Below are 18,166 nucleotides of genomic sequence, written 5' to 3' on the forward strand. Positions count from 1 at the left end.
GTTCAGCATGCCTTTGCACTGCTTTTAGGTTGGGTCAGGTCCTGTAAATCTGGCACCATATAAACATAAGTGAAATTACCAGGAAAGTTAAGCAACATAGAAGAAAGACTAGTAATATTTTATATTCACTGGTGATACTAATGAAATAAAATTGATTTCTTTAAGTAACAAAACTAGGAAGATTTTCCTAATTTTTCAGTAAAAAACTCATCATGATTTTCCCCTTCCTTCTGTCCCTACAACAGTATTTAGCAGATATTGATATCTTGTTTTCCAGACAACTGAAGCTGTGACTGGTAACAGCATTTTCTTCTGGACTTTTGTGCTCAAAAGGCATTATCTCTATTTTGTTGCCATGTTTTAAAAGAAAGCTAAGATTTTATTTTAAGGTGAAGAAATGGATGATACTGTATTCACAGAGCAAATAAAAATCTCCTTTCCTGACCCAATAAGACATTCTTTTAGGCAGATACAAACTTTAAAAATTCCTCCAAATTTCAGTCAAGCATAAGAAATAGAGCGGTTCCGTAGTAGGTCTAAGCAGAAGCTTTATCAAGTAACAAAAAAGCAGAAGCTGAGTTAATGAATACCATAGGTTTCTCTATCCATACGCTCTTTCTGCTGAAGTAGGTTGGATTAGTTTCATTCATTAAGCAAAAATGAACCATTAGATGATTAGTTTTCCTGTGCCATGAGTGCATTATTCACAAAAGAAGTAAAATGAAAGCCTTAAGAAATTGGGGGAAAAAAAAAAAAAAAAAGTTATTTTTTCTATATTCATTTTACCCTCCATCATTAGCAGCTGAAATCAGCCTTATAACGTAATTACTGCTCTCAAGGTGTTACAATAGCACAAAGTGGCCCTGTCTGTAACTATGGCTTGATTATTCTGGGCACAGTGCAAAAAAGCCGTAAACAACATGGCAAAATCTGTCCTGAAGATCCTATAATCCCAATACATAATAGAGGGTGATAAGTGGTTGAAGGTGCACTGCCGCATGTAGACAAAAGCACTGGGTCCTTGTGGAAAGACAAGAGGCCAAAGATCCACCCAGTGCGACTGACATGGAAACTGATGTTGAAGCTATGTATAGACTGTGGGTTAGCTGCGCCCCAAAGTCCACCTTGCAAGCTGACCTGAAGTATACTTCTCAACTTCATCAGAAAGGACTGAGACAACTCCAAAGCAGGGTAATTTGGGGCACTCTCCATGGTTATGGCACTCTCAAGGAACACCTCTTCAGACAGAGGAAGGAGTTCATGTACCCCTTTGGGCATTCTTTTGCAGCTGAGGTATGAATAAGGCACAGGGAAACTCAAGATATGTGGATTTCAGTGACTGGATGAACAGCCATCAGGCAGAGATACTGACCCAACTGATTATTCCACTAAATCTTTTAATTATTAGGGAGTTTACATACATACTATGTTAGACAGAAGTTGCAGATACCTATACTTTATTTTTTATTCTAACTTGCAATCATCTTTCCAAAAGCACTGAGCAAGCTGGTATAAAAGGAAGGAGTAAAATCCACTGTCCTCTCTACTTAGCCATACTGTTTCTTCCCTAACTGAACCTGGAAAACAAGAGAAGTTTCCTTTGACCTGTGTTTCTTTACAATGGTTTTTGGTGCTACAAGTCCTGATTGATCTGCCTTGTCTCCCAAGACAGAGTCCATAGATTACGGAAAACAAGATTCAACAGAAATGCATGAGAACATATGGGTCTGAGACGCCATTTTCCTGGTGTTCAGCCTAGGGAAAGATTGTGTCTAAGCTTCAATCTCCTTCTACCTCCTGCTGCTGTGGGTCTCTAATACTCCCTTTTTGAGAGGCAAAAGCAGTGGCAGTGGATGGGGTCTTGGAAAACTTGCAGTAATATCAGCCCTGTGGGTAGGGCAACAGAGAACGGTCAGTGGGCAATGGTCTCTGCAGTTCAGTAAGAAAAGGGATGGAGTATAAGAAAAAAGAGGAGACAAAGGGTGATGAACAAATAAATATGGATCTTGAGATTCCTGGAGTGTGCCAATAAAAAGGATAAAGTATGTTTAAATGTATCACAAGGGAATCCACTCTGGTGACACCCCACCTGGAATACTGCAGCCAGCTCTAGGGCCCGCAACATAAGAAGGACATTAACTTGTTGGAGCAAGTCCAGAGGAGGCCACAAAGACTATCAGAGGGCTGGAGCATCTCTCCTATGAAGACAGGCTGAGACAGTTGAGGTTATTCAGACTGGAGAAGAGAAGGCTCTGGGGAGGCCTTATAGCAGTCTTCCAGTACCCAAAGGGGGGCTGCAAGAAAGCTGGAAAGGGACTTTTTTACAGGGGCATGTAGTGATAGGACAAGGGGTAATGGTTTTCTTTAAACTGAACGACGGCAGATTTAGATTAGATACAAGAAAATGGAACAGGTTTCCCAGAGAGGCTGTGAACGGATCATCTCTGGAAGTGTTCAAGGCCAGGCTGGATGGGGCTTTGCACAACCTGGTCTAATGGAAGGTGTATCCCTGCCCATGGCAGTGGGGTTGGAACCAGATGATCTTTAAGGTCCCTTCCAACCATTCTATGATTCTGATTCTGTGATTCTATAGATATGAGAGAAGAGGGTCTGCTTAAGAGTGTCCTGGGAGCTAAGAAACATTAAAAATAGAAAGGAGTTAAATACTCCTCTACAAGTTAGATGTCTGCATGAGCTCTTCATGCTACAAGAGCAATTACTAGAATTAGCACAATGCAAATATTTTGATGCTCTTGGACTTTGCCAAAATGATTTGCAGTGAGGAGTGGAGTGAAGCACAGCTGCTGGTGCAGCCAGAGCAGAAGGTGTGGGGAGCAGGAAGGAGGAGCTGCACAAGGGAAGGGGTAGAGACAGTTCAGGAATGGCTGATGGAGGCCATGGAAGGAGTGGAGGCAACCAGCAGATGCAAATCCCACCACAGCTCAGTCTAGGGCTTATCACTCAGCAAAACTAACCAACTTAAGCTGTGGATTAGGTGCTCCTGTAGGAGTGGGAGGAAGAACAGACAGATCCTCAGTAAGTATATGGAGAGAGGAAAGAGTGCTTTAAACTTCTTATACATTTACAGTCACAATGAAATCCTGTGCACTACCTTCTTTATTCACCTCATTAAATATTTTTTTTCTCTAATATTTTGTTTGTTAATGGATGTTTTGTTAGTGCAAGTAGAAAAATAAACTCACAGTGCTAAATCTACCCAAGTTTGTAGGAAAGCTTGTAGGTGCATTAGTAGCGACTCCTTCAAACCAAAAGCCAACTTCTATTGCCATCGGTCACATCCTAACAGAAAAGTTGTGCACTACTGGTTTTCCCTTCTTGAGGCAGACAACCCAGCAACATTTCTTTTAAGGAAGATGCAGAAAAGGAACTGAAATGAGAGATTTCCACTTTACCTTATTAACAGCAAGTCTCCTCCTCTTTGAATTAATTACTTCTAGCACGCACTTGAAATAAAAAGACGTTGGTGTCAGTTCATGAATAGTTTAACCAGAACTGTGATGAGAGGTTTGCAACTTGTGTGCAGCATACAGCATTCAAAGGTTATTGATGCCTTCTGAGACATCATTAAAAGTTAGTCCTGAGATTCATTTTCCCTTACCGTGAGCTCTGAGCCTTCAGAATCTGAAATCTCTGTTACCACAGGGTAGAGATTGAAGTTGACGCAGTAAGTTATCTAACTTACATCTACATTTTCAATGCCTACTGAAGTAATTTTTCTAATTGAAGTGCCCTGTTTCCTTAGCCAGCCAAGGGAACAGAGAGACATGTCTCTGGAGTGAATGTAGATGTCTTATCTTGAGCAGACACGATCTCCCTCTGCGCATACCTCTGTCTTTTGACTGTATAAGGAACTTACTCACATACTTTAGGAGGATTACTTCACTACGTTTTTTAAAATGTAGACACAATTTAATGTTGTATTAAGCAGATGCGCTCCCACCCTGTGATTAAAGAACATTTTTTTCTAGCAGCAATAAGTACAGCTTCCATAGGGACACCTGCACTTCATTCAGTTCTGAGGTAATAGATAACCAGTTACACTAAGACTTTAAGTATTTGTAGCAGATAAGACACATAATTTATGCTATTTAACAATCTGTGGAGTCTTTATCTATAAACACAGAGAATTTTACATGATTTACAAAGCAAACATATGACCCGTTTTAAGAGTACCTGGCTCTTACTTGGAAAAATGTTTATTAAACTTTTTGAATACTATGACTGAGAGTTTGCAGAAGTGGGTCTTTTGGAGACACAGACCCAAATGTGCATACATCACTCCTCTCAGTTACGGGATTCATAGACTAAACACATCTTCCATTGGTGTTAAAAATGTCCAAATATTATCAGAGTCTCTTTTTTTGTGGGGTTTTGTTATTTTTTACATGGAGACTTCTGACTGAACCTTCCCAGTCTTTTGACAAGTACCCCCACACACAGTGACCTGCTAACACATGAGTGCTGTGTTTCTGTTTATCTTTCAGGTGTGTGTGTTTTTTAAGATATAGGATAATTCTTAGATGTTCTGTTTCCAAAGCCATTCGTGCTTGAAGAGCCAATAATTCAGGCCTTTGTATCTGAAAGAATTTTAATAAGACATTAATTATAACAGCTACTAAAATTACTCAAGATCAATATGTGTTTCCAAAGGAAATTCTACTCTCTGAGACAGTCAGAAAACTTGAATTAGACTCTAAAACTGTATTGCTGCCAGAGGAGCTCTACAGAAATTTCCAGCATTTCCTGACATATTTTGTATCTGATACTTGAGTAAAAAGCCAATGTTTCCAATAGAATGGCAGTTTAAATGTTAAAGCGCATTACTAAGAAAATGGAAACTTCTCATTTCAGTACTTCAAAATTATTTTCGTTAGGCATTGTTGAGATATGCAGTTTTGATAAGGGATAATTTTTGCTTTCTATCATATTTTTACTACTTTGTATAATACTATGATATGGATATTAGGTATAAGCATCACATTGTTAAAAATGTCGAAGTCCAAGTGAAGTAAAAAGAAACTGCACTCAAACAAAATGTCTTAGTGAAATGAAGTGTTTAGACATCAACATGAAATGACAGATTTGAAATGTTTTCATTTAAAATTTCACTGAATTTGTGACATAATTGTGAAACATTTCCATTTCACTGAGGATGTATTTTGCATAGAAAACTACTGAAGAACTGATTATTTCATTTTTAAAAGTCCTCTTTTGAGCAGGAGCAAACAGATGGCTTTTATTATCAGTAAAACATTTTTATCCTGCAGTACCAATTTCCTAGAAAAGAATTGATCTATGAAATGTGAATATCATATTATTGTATTTAATAATTAATTAACCAATAAATTATTTAGTGATATTGCTCACATCAGTAGTCTTTGCTGGGTGTTTTATGGAAACACACAGGTTTAAGTTGAAAACAGTTGACTCACGATGTTTTTCCTGTGTGAGGGAGTCCTGTCTCACTTCCTGTCTACCTGCAAATAAGTGTGGAAACTATTCTGAAGCTGATTTCCCTGAAAATCTTATTAATAAAGCCTGTATTCCTGTTAAACCTAAATGCTAAAATCCACTCCCTCTTTTATTCTTTCTCTGCGTCTTTGCCAGTTGAGGCTCTGCAGGTTCTAACAACTCAGAAAATCAACCTGGGAAGTGGGAACTGTTAGAAAACCAACTAGAGGCATTTTAGTAGTTAAGCAGCTGAAATTTTGGTAAACATTGATTATTCAGCTCTATAGAAATTTAAAGAAAAGAGAAATGAAAATGGAGAAATGGTTTTATGTTTTAAATCAAACCTTTAAAAAAGTTAATTCAGGATCAGGAAAAATATCCTTCCTGAATACATCTTCTAACAAATTTGTTCTTGTGTCTTTATCTACACCTCAACATGATACTTAATCACGCATGGATGTTATAACTATGTATTTACTTTAGATTTTAAAGATTAAGGCAGAAAAAAAGCTTATTAAAATGTTTCAAGATCGTCAAACTGAAATGTGCAGAATTTAACCTACTTTACATCCGGCTAATATAAAGTATTGCACATTTTCCAATGATCTTGTACTTACAGAGGAAGTGAAAGATGACCAGAGTAAACTAGGAATGGAAAAGGAAAACAAAACAAAATGGATAGTCTTTTTTCATTGGAAAGTGAAAAGGTTAAGAGCTATATACTTCAAAATTCATATTTCCTCTGTGTTTATATCAGAATGACTAATAACAAAGCAAAATGAAACAATACTGCCAATAATTATAACCTCACCATGCTCCTATGTTTGAGCTTATACAGCTGTAGATCAAATGACATGGGCCAGTTAGTATGCAGCAAGATGAGACATATAAATTACTAGTACAACTACTTAAACTGCACTAATTAAACTTAATATGAAACCAGAGGATATTTATTCAATCTATTAATCTCCCTCCTCCCTTCTTTATTTCACATATATGGGAAAAATTAGTAAGCACTCTATCACATATGTGCAGATATACGTATAAGGCCTAAACAGAACCAAAACTAAAACAAAGCTAACTGAAGTGTGAGAGACACTGAGGTTTTGCTGTGATTTCTCTGTTTAAAATATCTTAATATATGTGAGACAGAACATGCATTTTGCAGTTAGTGGCAAAGATGACTGCCTACTAATTATTACAGATTGCTACTATTCTCTGTTATTTAATTGCACTGTTGCATCAGGGTTTTTCAAATTACTTAAGCTCAGAATGACATATTATAATTATTACAGGTAGAACAACTTCTGCTTGTGAATCATAAAGAATCAAGGATTTCCCTTCTACATCCTTGAATGAAACTGCAGTTGAATCGGATAGCATTTTTATTTGGTTCAGGAAAATAGGAAACTATTTCTCATTGCTCATTGCGTGCTTAGAATCTAGAACAATGAAATTGTTTCAGCCTTCATAAAATTCAAACTCTCCCTTAGCTGAGATAATATTATGCAGTAGATCATTAGAAAACAGTGCAAACTGGCTGAATGACTTCAGGGAATCTATCTTGTCTGCTGGTGGTTGTAGCCCAGACAGCAGTAGGTGTCAGAAACGCGTACCATAAGCATCAGCAACATCTTTTCTTATAATCAAACAGCATCAGTGGTGCAAAATGAACAGACAAAAATGGTACCTTGGGTATCTGTCACATGTGCTATGCCTAAAAAATAAATTGTGGGTAAGCACGCAAAACATACCTGCTGGCAGAAGCTGTCTGGTTCTGCCACCTAACTCAGAACAGATATTATTCTGCAGTGTAAACTTGAAAATATAAATCTTTCTCAGTCTCATTAGTTATGAAAGAAGACAGATGGTTTTATCAGGGAAGTTTCTTCCTTGGCAATACATAGCAGGTTCCCTCTGATGTGACTCCATGGACTGAGAATTGATGCCACTGAGATGCTTTTTCACAGTACATGAATAAGGATCACAGTATTATGGCAAGTTCAAAAGGGATGGAAATGCAGAAAATAAACACCTTTCACTGTGGAGAGCCTCAAATCCAATTGACATAAACTTTTGGGCTTGTGGATAAGGTCCACTTCAGGGATAATCTGGTGACCATGAACAATGCAGAGAGCTCTGAGAATGAATGTGCTTTCTTCATTTCCACTGATCATAATACAGAGTTGGTACCTGGATCTTGCAAACCACTACACCAAGCCCTGCTTAATCACTTCACTTTTAAGAGCCTTTTTCTGTTCATTACAAGGTATTTCTAGAGCTGCATTTGATCAAACACTATGTAATTTTGAAGCTCCACAACAACTCCCAGTTCAATAATGATATTTTCTCATGTTTGTCATTTTTCCTTTCTTTACATAATGAAAATTATTCTTCATCCACTTGTTGGCTTTTCCTACAAGTACCCTCAATCCGCTGTTCCTGCCCAATCTTGTGTCTTTGAGTTTAAACCAAGTTACATTATTCAAAGCCTATTCCAGTCCCTTACAATATTTAATTCTAATGCATTTCACACTCACTTGCTCATTAAGGCCAGGAGGAATTATTGTTAATAATTTTTGGTGTTATTTCCAACTTGAAAGAAAAAAAGAAAAGTAATCTTTAACTCCTGAGCAATTATTTATAAAAGCAATGGAAAAGGATACAGGTTCTTATTCTACTTGTCCTCATTCTTCATTATTTTGTTATGTTTAGCTGCAATTTCTGGACTTAGACTGGATGTTCTGAACAACCAGATCAGATTGCTTACTCATGGAGCTTTGACCTCAGCCTTAGCATTACAATGTCCTTTGGTAATAGCATGAACAAGAGTTGAGATGTGAGGCATGGGTGGTAAGAGAGGAAGACAATATATCTTATCTGTTTTGCTGTTTTGTTGTGGAGTTTGGGGTTGTGTTCTTTGTTACTAATGTTAATATTAATAAAGCCAATTATTAATATTAATAATAGTAAGTATTAATATTTTGAGGGACAGCAGGCAAGTTAAGAGAAAGAAATACAATAACTAGAACTAATTGCATCAAAAACCCACAGATCTATGTTTGCTCCTGTCATAATAGAAAAGTCTTTGGTGGAGAACTGACTCTTGGTGGTTGAGATAGACAGGGCAGAGGAAGCAGATGCATCACCTCAAACTAGTATTTTATACAGGTTAAATCCAAAGGAACACATTAATGGACTCTTTTCCTGCCATTTTAAAAATAAGAAAGAAATAGAAAGACGCATCTGATATATTTTCATTAAGATCTATATGCACCAGGACATCCAGAATCCAAGGATTTTTTTTTTATGCCTGAGGTAAGTTCCTTAAACTTGGAGCTGTACCTACCAGAATACTGTTGTAATCACTAGAAATAAAATGACTGATCAGTTATGGGGTGTAGTATTTACTCCAACATCTAGTATGGAACACATTTAGCAATGCAGCGAAATAATCTGATAAAACTCGATTTTATTTCAGGGAGACTCAAATCATAAGGATAGTGTGAAATATTTTCAGAAACAAAAAATATATTTAAAATATAACAGATCCACTGATTTTGAATTGTTGCACTAAATCAGTATTGCTTTAACGTTTGCTATTATGAACAATCAATGAAGTGTGATCAGCTGTATTACTGCAGTTTAATTAGGCATCAGAATCTGATGCAACTATAAAATACGTTTCACCCTACAGATATCTGTCACTATCTCTGTTTCAAATTAAGAAAATTCAGGCTTTCAATTTAGGTTTTGTTTTTAAAGGTTAGAATTTTATTTCAATGCATTAATCCTAGGGAAAGCAGAAGTCCAAGCTAGAATTTCTTCAATGACTATAGGACAGGATTGACATTTCAAGAAAGATAAATAGTAGTTGTTAAGAAAAGTCTGAAATAGTACCACCTGAAAATAATTGATGAAGGCATATAACATGTCATCTAAAACATTATGCTATCAAATACAAAATCATGTAACACATTTCCTGAAGGAAAAATTGCTTATTAGAAGACTTATGAATTCAGAGACCAATTGAGATTCTTTTTTTCAGTAGATCCCTACCTTCATGATAGCTTCTTAGCATTACTAAATTGTATTTCAAATGGACAACAGATTCATTACGTGTTTGGTTACTGTTCCTTCAAGCATTTCTCACATACTTAATACATTAATGCATTTACTAGTATATTTCGCTGAACAGGGATTTAGCAATGATAGATAGACTAGTTCAATAGAACACAGAGGTTTCTTAAGAGTTTGCTATACTTTATATGAATAAGTAACATTTAATTATATACAGCATTTGTCTTGCCTATACACACAGTTCAGCTGATTTTGGATGCACAGGTTCCAAATGAGATGATAAAACACATTCTGACATGATGATGAGCAGGGATCAAGTGAAATTTTGGAAATATAGCATGCATATACCAACTCTAGTATTTTTTAAAGAAATGTAGATAACCTCTGATTACAATTTAATATTTGTATAATTGAAGCAAACTCATTAATTTTTAACTGCCATGGAGACAAATGCCCAGGTATCTCCATTTTGGATTCTTTAAGAAAAATAATCTGAATGTCAAATTTTAAAGAGTCATGCATTGCAATTAATCTAATGTTTCATTATCTATTTATAATAGCTATTTTTCAAAGAAGCCTCTCTATAGAGATACCTGTACTATTTTATAGGTGTTTAAATATATAGTGGCCATTGTTGGAAACTATTAAAGCTCGTTTGAAGTGTGCTGTATATATTTCTCATCCTATTATTGAAGAACTCCTCAGAGCACAACTACTGGAGGTGTAAAAGGAAAAAAGTTTCTTTGGATCTGTGCTATAACAGAACATTTTAAATTCTGATACTACCAAACTACAACAGCTATCCAAATTCACCTAATTAAAAATAAAAAAAGAAAAAGAGGAGACCCTGTAGAACAAAGAGAGATAAGCAGCAATTTGTCTTAGTTAAAAGAATATATTTCAGGCTATTATCTGCCACATTACTATTACTAAATATGCTTAAATATTCTCCAGCACACTCACCTCTTTTTGACGGTACTTAATTGCCAGTTTCAGTCTTGCAAGATCATTACCACTTTGTTCTTCTATCAAGCTATTATCATCTCTGTAATTAAGAATAATTTCCAATTCCCTGGAACTCCGTGTCTGATCCAGGAGATCTTTTGCAAATTGCTTGCATTGCCGTGACAGTTCCTCATACTCCGACTTAAATTCATTTTCGACTTTACTCAGCTCCTGCAGCTCCCAGCTCAGTTGAAAAGCGGTAAGGAAAGGATCCTCACTGGACAAAGCAATCAATGATGGGCTTGCCAGAGCCTTGTAGATATTGAGTCTGGATCGAGAGTGGCGGAGGCTGTCCACATCCGAACTGGAGACACATTCGACACAGTTACAGCGAACCTCATGTGGCCTGGGCACGGAGACACCTTTCTGCACAAGGAGCTTGATGATTTCATAATTGTTGGTGTGGGCAGCCAGAATAATGGGTGTGATATCTGGTGTGAATTCTGAAAACTGCTTGTCCAGAAGCACTGGTGGCACCTGGGGAAAAAAAAAAAAGGCAAACCCCCTTACAGGCCTCTTCATTGAACAGGAGCTACAGAAAATTAAGCTATGAATAGTTAACCAGGCAGTACATTTACTGATGGATCTTTGCTTCTGGCCAGACTTGAAGGAAACACATTAAACACAACAATTAAATTAGCCAAGATGACCTCTCTTCAGTTAATAAATTGCTATAAACAGGGTGTTATTTTACCAGGTAGTACACTTACTGCTGGATCTTTGCTTCTGGCCAGACTTGAAGGAAACACTTTAAACCTAACAACTCAATTATCTAAGATAGTCTCTTTCAACTAAATACATTGCTATAAAAAGGGTGTGATTTTTCATAAAACCTGTTTGTATATAAACAGCCCATGGGCAAACGATTCATTAGAGCAAATGATTAGATAAACAAGGAAGAGTCAGACATAAAGACTCCCGTTGGGTCCCTTGAAGTGCCAGCTGTGAGCAAGACAGAAATGCTTCATCTCTCACTGGTTAATCTCAGTTTTGCAGGGAAGACAGAATCATGGGGACATAACTAATTAACTGAAGGAAGGAGTGAATAGGACACAGACAAGTTAGAGTTATAAGATAAATTGGGCAAGCAAATGAGAAATAAAATATTTTTTCTTAAAGAGAAGGTTGGAAATATGACTGTGTAGAGTAACAAAGATACCTTGTGCAAAGAGCTAAATGTCTTAAGGCTCAATTCTACATTCACATGTGCAAACAAGCATACTCTCTTTAGAGGAACATAGGAGAGTTGGTAGCATAGGTCTCGAAAGAGGAAACAGTAGAAGAGGATTTGTAAAACCTCTACTGGTGTGCATGTCTGTACTTTCAGTCTCCTGATGTATTTCTATATTTTACCAGAAGACTGTAAGATCTTTCATTTTAAGATTGTTTCTTTACTTTACAATACCAGACTCTAAAGCATTTTTCAGATCAAGACAGCTCATTAGACTGGTATGATGAAGTCATATAAGTGTAATTAACCAATGCCGATTATAAAAACTGGCAGTGGCAGCATCACTTAGAGACTGCTTTTGGTCTGTGGCTCAATAACCAAGTACAAAGTCAGTCCACATCAGCAGCGTGTTTTGAGTGATGCTCCTTTACGAGGAAGAAAAAGGGAAAACATTTGACTACAAGTTATCTGTAGGTTAGAGAAACAGATGGCCACTGGAGGGAGGAAAAGATGCTTGATAGAAGTCTTATGACAGCAGAGTGACCTCAGTGCAAAGTGGAAAAACCACAAATATCTCAGAAGAGACGCTAATAGAAAACAGGTAAAGCATGTGAGAACAGTGTACGAACAAGTTGAAATAAGCTATATTTAGAGTCTTGAGAAGGAAAGAAGTGCACAGACATGCACAGAATCAGTGGAAAAGAAAACTAGAATGACATTAAGTGAAAAGTGAATCTAAAGCCATAAATAAAATGATCATGGATTTTTTTTTTCTCCCTCTTTCTAATGAAGACACTGTGTATTTTGTACATTTTTAAACTGTTCTCCATGTAAAACAAATCATGTTTGTTCAATGGGACTGTGTCCATGTATAAGAGCTGCTATGTGTGTGGGCTGTAAAAGAGGTCCAAAGCACTAATTAGCTGAATAAGAGAATTACTTTGGGAGGTGGCCACTTATTCATGTAAAATAGGGTGGAAAGTCAAGACTGGAGATCCAGCATTCGGTATTGTAATCACACATCCCTAGGGAAACAATTCCTGCCTGGCCATAGCGTATTTCTGACCTCGAGAAACTGTGCTGGAGTCTGAGAAGGAATGCGGAGTCAACAGGCGGAAATCCCTTCTCTCCCTTCCCACGCACACAAACGTGGACGCTTGGCTTGGCACTGGGTAAGGCTGGCACAGAGTCCCTGTCAGAGCAGAGCTGTGGGATGCCTGAGCCAGCCCACCCACCCTCACCACCCCATGCAGAGGGAGCAGCCGTCCTCACTGTGCTCCTCACAGGCTTATGGGAGAAGCCTACAGCCAGGGATTGTGAACTGAGCAGCTCCTGAGCTAGTTCTCTTCTGCTTTCCTCTTCTTTATTCTGAGGTACAAACAAAAAGTAATGCCTTCATGTAGTGTGTGCAGGCATACAGAGAGGTGGTTTTAAAATTACTCAAGAGGTAAGGAACCCATCTGACAATATACTGAAGTTACATATGGCTGTGGTGGACACTCAGGTACAAGAGCAAGCAAAAGGTCTGTGGGCTGTGCCCAGTCTCAGCTGTGGTCAGGACAAGAAAAAGCAACTGGCCATACTTTTCCTCAGAGGACTCTCCAGCTATGTCCACACTGGTCTCTCAGGTCTCTTCCAAAGCTCAAAGCCTCCAGGGCACTTCTGGTCATCGCTCACCTCTAGGCTGAACACTGTCCTGAGCCCTCCTGGGGAAGCCCATATTTTGTTCCACTATTCCTGTCCTGTGTGGACTGGGGCTTGAAATCTGCACCTGTTTTCTCATCTGGCTGTAACATCAGTAGGGAAAATTAGACCCATTTCCAAACCCTGACCTCACTGGTTATTGTAGTCTTAGATTTATCTTCTCTTTTACTTACATATTATATAGAAAAAAAGAGAGCACACATGCACACACACACTTTTCCTGCTTTCTAAGCTGCAACTGTGGTCAATGCTTTTGAGGCGAGAAAGAGAAGAAAATGGCAGTAGAGACTCAAACTTTGCATTAGTAGAAGCGAGCTTTTGGGCTATCATAGGTCTGAAAAGGAGTTTTACAAGGATGGATGTGTCGTTCTCTGACAGTGTCTGCCACAACTAGTGAGACGCCCCTCACTCCCAAGGTCAGGGTGCCAGGGAACAAAGAGCTGGAAGGGCAGAAAACTCAGGATACAAAGGATACAAAGCTAAAACTCCAAACTCACTGACTGCTCAGAGTATTCCTCTGTCATTTAGCATGTCATTATCTTTGTAATTTCTGACAGTACTAAGCTAATATTTGCTTCAAGACCTGCCAGAACTGAAGACTATCTTAACCGCAATCTTCTCTGAAAAATTAAGAGAGACACGGCATCAAACAACATGACATTATAATGATTGACTTGTACATGGGGTCCATTACCTCAAAAGCTGTTTTTCTGATAGTATATCAAAACCATTCATCTTAAGGTAACTCAGCTACAAGGCTAATGCCAACATTTTGGAATTCGTACTATCAGAATTTACCCAAATATAGAAGTGTGCATTAAATAATTTCAGCCTTAACTCATGGAAACATTTAAACTTAAATGGCAAACCCTAAGACTGCAAGTTTAATTACCACATGAGTTTAACTCCTGACCCTTTACCTCCTATTTTAAGATTTCCTACTCATTTAAACCAAAGATATACAGAATGCCAAAGCAATAAGGTCAAATTATTCCCTCATCTGCAGCATAATGAAGTACTTATCTTCTGAAGTTCTAAGTGCTCTCATGGCACTCAGAATATTTTAGTATTTAAATGCTGACCCAGAGAGCTTGCTCTGAAATCACCAGACTTACGATGAATTTTACTTTTGAACTACTGAAAAAATAATTCTCTTTAAAGAAGCCAAAACAAATAACCAGCACACACAGATACCAGCCACACAATATACATCTTTGATAGAACACTCAAAAAAAACACATGAATCTTCCTTAAATCCTGGGAGGATGGAAAGCTACTAGTCTTACAGTCACTGACTGTGACTGTGACTTCCCAGAGCTTAGCAGTGGTGTAAATATGTTGTACACTTCTGAGTCAGTATGTCAGCTGTGAGGCTGCTTAAACTTAGAAAAGTCAAACCATTTTTGCCTTCTTATATTTTCTTTAAATTTTTCTACTTCAACACTATTTATAGGGCTGAGCAAAGGGGTTTAGTGATTTTGTATACTTATATGCATATCTGTATGAGGATGAGTAGCCAGAAAGAAAACAGAAAAGAAGAAAACATAGCTTGAAGTCTATACACTTCAGTGCTCAAAGACATGAGATTTTCTGTTGCAGTCCTTCTTCCTGCACTTACTATGAGTAGGAATGAGTCAGTCCAATTTAGATATCTAATAATTTTTTTTAGATGCCAATTGGATCAGCCCTCTTCAATATAAGTTCCCTGTATGTTCTGTTTGAAGAGAAGCCCATTTGCTATGACAGAAAGAGAAATCTAGGCTAAATTAATGCCAGTTAGGTGTGAGACATTTTGTGTCCCTATGACATCAAAGTAGAGAGGCCAATTGTTGATGATCTCTTAGATATCCAGGAAGCAGAAAACAGTCAATTTGGAAAAGGAGGAACAGAAACCCTGTGTGCATCCATTTTTGCATCTAGATTTCTCATAAAGGCTCTCAGTGCTGCAATATCTTAACAGAGAGACTGAAAACTGCAGTGCCCATTTACATACTTTTTAAGTGCAAGAGCTTGCAATCTATGTAAAGCAACCTATTTCCTTGGGCAAATGGAAAGCTTGCCTAGTTCTTGTCTTTATTTACTTATTTACAATTATTTTGCCTTTTGCTCGTAAAGGAGACCAAAGCGTGCAAAGGCTTCAAGTAGTTATGTGAATAAATCTCTGAGTCATGTCAATAATGACAGGACAATCGGAGGAAAAACCAAAAGCAAATAAAAAAAGGATATATGATGGATAACAAGATGAATACATATGTAATCTCATGCAGTACCACATTATATGGGGAAATTAATATTATAAAAGTGTGTAATTGGTCTCATCAGTTGCTTCAGCACTATTGCTCTATAGCGCTCATCATCCAAACACCTTGAAAATGCTGAACTCTACATTTCAGTACAGCCAATGACATACAAGTTATCACTATGGATATACAGTTTTCTGGTTTATATTCTGGTTTGTTGAGTTTTCTCTTATTTGCTTTGATATTATGATATCAGCTGAAATACATCCTGAGTAAGATGACAGAAGCAGTTCCATCAGGAAGGATTAAAAAAAATCCTCCTGCCCCAACTCCTTTCACATGCACTAAGTCACTGATAAACTGCCAGATAACTTGAATACCCTGAAGACACAACTTCAAAATAAATTGAATTCAGTTGTCACACCACTGAAGGGATCTGTACAGCCTATCCTGAAAGCTGTGCTGAAGCTATCAAGATGACACAAACTGCAGACCTGCAATGGTGGCCCCAGATATGGACAAAAGTCCTTTTCCCTGTCCCAGTTTGCACAGCTGGCATGTTGTTTGGTCATCGAGTATTTAAGGCAGGCAAGTGGATGGAAGTTGTTAAGCTGAACTCTGGGACAGCATCACTTCAGAGCAGTGTGTGTGATACCAGCCATGCAACACCCCTGTCCTATATTGTCATTTTCTACTTTCCATAGGCAGCTTTCCCTGCGCTGCCCGGAAAGGGTTCAACTTGTTTATTGCCCTTGGACTCATTACATTTCCTAAAGGCAAGTACCATACTCTTAGATGCTACTGAAGCATTTTCTTTCCTTTTATAATATTCTGCCTCCACATCTATTTTTTTTTTTTTTTTGCAGGAAACAGATGTATCCCCAAAGCCTCACCCTTTAAGGCACTGCAAGTTAACTGACAACAGTCTAATGACTAAATGTGAATGTATGAACGTGTAATGAGATTTTTAAGAAATATTGTAACTTCTTAAGAATGCACACTCTGAATGCTAAGCAAACATCTGAAATGCTGGTTAAGTCCAGCAGATAAGATTTTGTTACAAATTTTGCCCTTTAACATTTTCACACCCATGATTCAGCTTAATCCTTTCAAGGTGTTTAATGCTCATATTCCAGATTTCTTTTCTCTGGAGTTTAACCACAAGCATCAGAGATGATAAAAATGGGTCAGTACATATTTGAGGTTAAGTGATGTTTATCTTTTTGAGTCTTAAATAAAATATTGACTCTTAAATTAAGTGTGCTTAAAAATTAAAATGTTGGTTCTCATATAAAATATATTAAGAAGTCAATTTAAAATTCTAAATGTTAGACAAATAGGCCATAAAACCTCCCTCTTGTGCTAAAGTATAGGATGTGGTTCGCATCAAAAAGAAAGAACTGACTAGCCAAAATGAAATCATAACCACAAGTTGAGATTTTGTGGTGGGAAGGTTTCTTTTGGCTCCAGCTTTTAGCTGGAAGTATCGTTTGTCAGATTCCAAATGATGCTATGAATGAAAAAAGTGGAGAATTCCTCGAGGGGAAGAAAACACATAAATATGACTTAGGGCATTAACAGCTGGACAACTTAAATGGACCTCAGGACATGGGTTTTGTTACCAGTTTTGCTACTAACTCTAGGTTTCCTAGGCAGACCAACTCTTTCTGCCTCTTTTCCCAGTTGGATACACTTTTTTGAGCTTGCTTCTTGTCTGTCTCCTGTTGGTTGGGCAGGGAGCTGTAATTTTTGCCTCCTTGGCAGCTCTCCTCAGTGTATACCATGTGTCATAAATATTTCAAAGGATCAGGCCTAAATGTCCTTATATCATGCTAATGCACTATTGTTAGCGAAGGATAACTTCCACTCAGTTAGAAGAGTGTTTTATGTAATATCATGCCCATTTATTTTGCTGAAAATTTACTTTCAGCTTGGCTGGGACATGACTAGGAACAGGGATGTTGCCATAGCTAATATAAAATCCCTGTCACATTTAAAGAGGTTTCAGTGCTTGCCTTTTTGTGTTTATATAATTTTGTGAAGTTAAATTTTAAAGTTTGAGTTATTTTCATTCTCATTTCCAAATACAAGCTGAGTTTTCAAAACCTCAGCATTTTTGTCTTTTTTTTTTATGATTTACACTTACCATAAGATGTGAGCCTATGGTTTTCCAATGCTTTTTCATGCTTATCCTATTACAGCTGAATCAATTTGTGTGTCACAATAGTCACAGCATGGACTGATGACTTCCAGTCTCTGTGTCAGCCGCATTGCACACATGGCATTAATGTTACATATTAAGAAAAAGAATTACAACAGCATTTAGTAATTCACTGAAACCATCATCACTTTTCTAAACAATGAGGATGACTTGCATAACTGCATGTTACAAATAACAGTATATACTTAACACATCTGCGCAACATTTGAGCCAAAGAGCGTTAAAAGAATTCAGCAATATATGCACAGGACAGTGGGAAGAAACTTGTCAGAA

At 37.5% G+C, this 18,166-nt stretch overlaps 1 protein-coding gene across 3 annotated transcripts in view; it reads right to left on the bottom strand.

The window, feature by feature from the left end:
• TRPC4 (transient receptor potential cation channel subfamily C member 4) overlaps nucleotides 1-18,166 on the bottom strand; it is a 152,189-nt gene that overhangs the window by 61,095 nt on the left and 72,928 nt on the right. For all 3 annotated transcript variants that reach the window (XM_005501865.4, XM_065052368.1, XM_021286884.2), the window contains exon 3: nucleotides 10,516-11,034. In XM_005501865.4, the coding sequence (XP_005501922.2) occupies nucleotides 10,516-11,034 (519 nt within the window). The remainder of the gene's footprint in view (nucleotides 1-10,515; nucleotides 11,035-18,166) is intronic.

Source organism: Columba livia, chromosome 1 (genome assembly GCF_036013475.1).
Source record: "Columba livia isolate bColLiv1 breed racing homer chromosome 1, bColLiv1.pat.W.v2, whole genome shotgun sequence".
NCBI lineage: Eukaryota > Metazoa > Chordata > Aves > Columbiformes > Columbidae > Columba > Columba livia.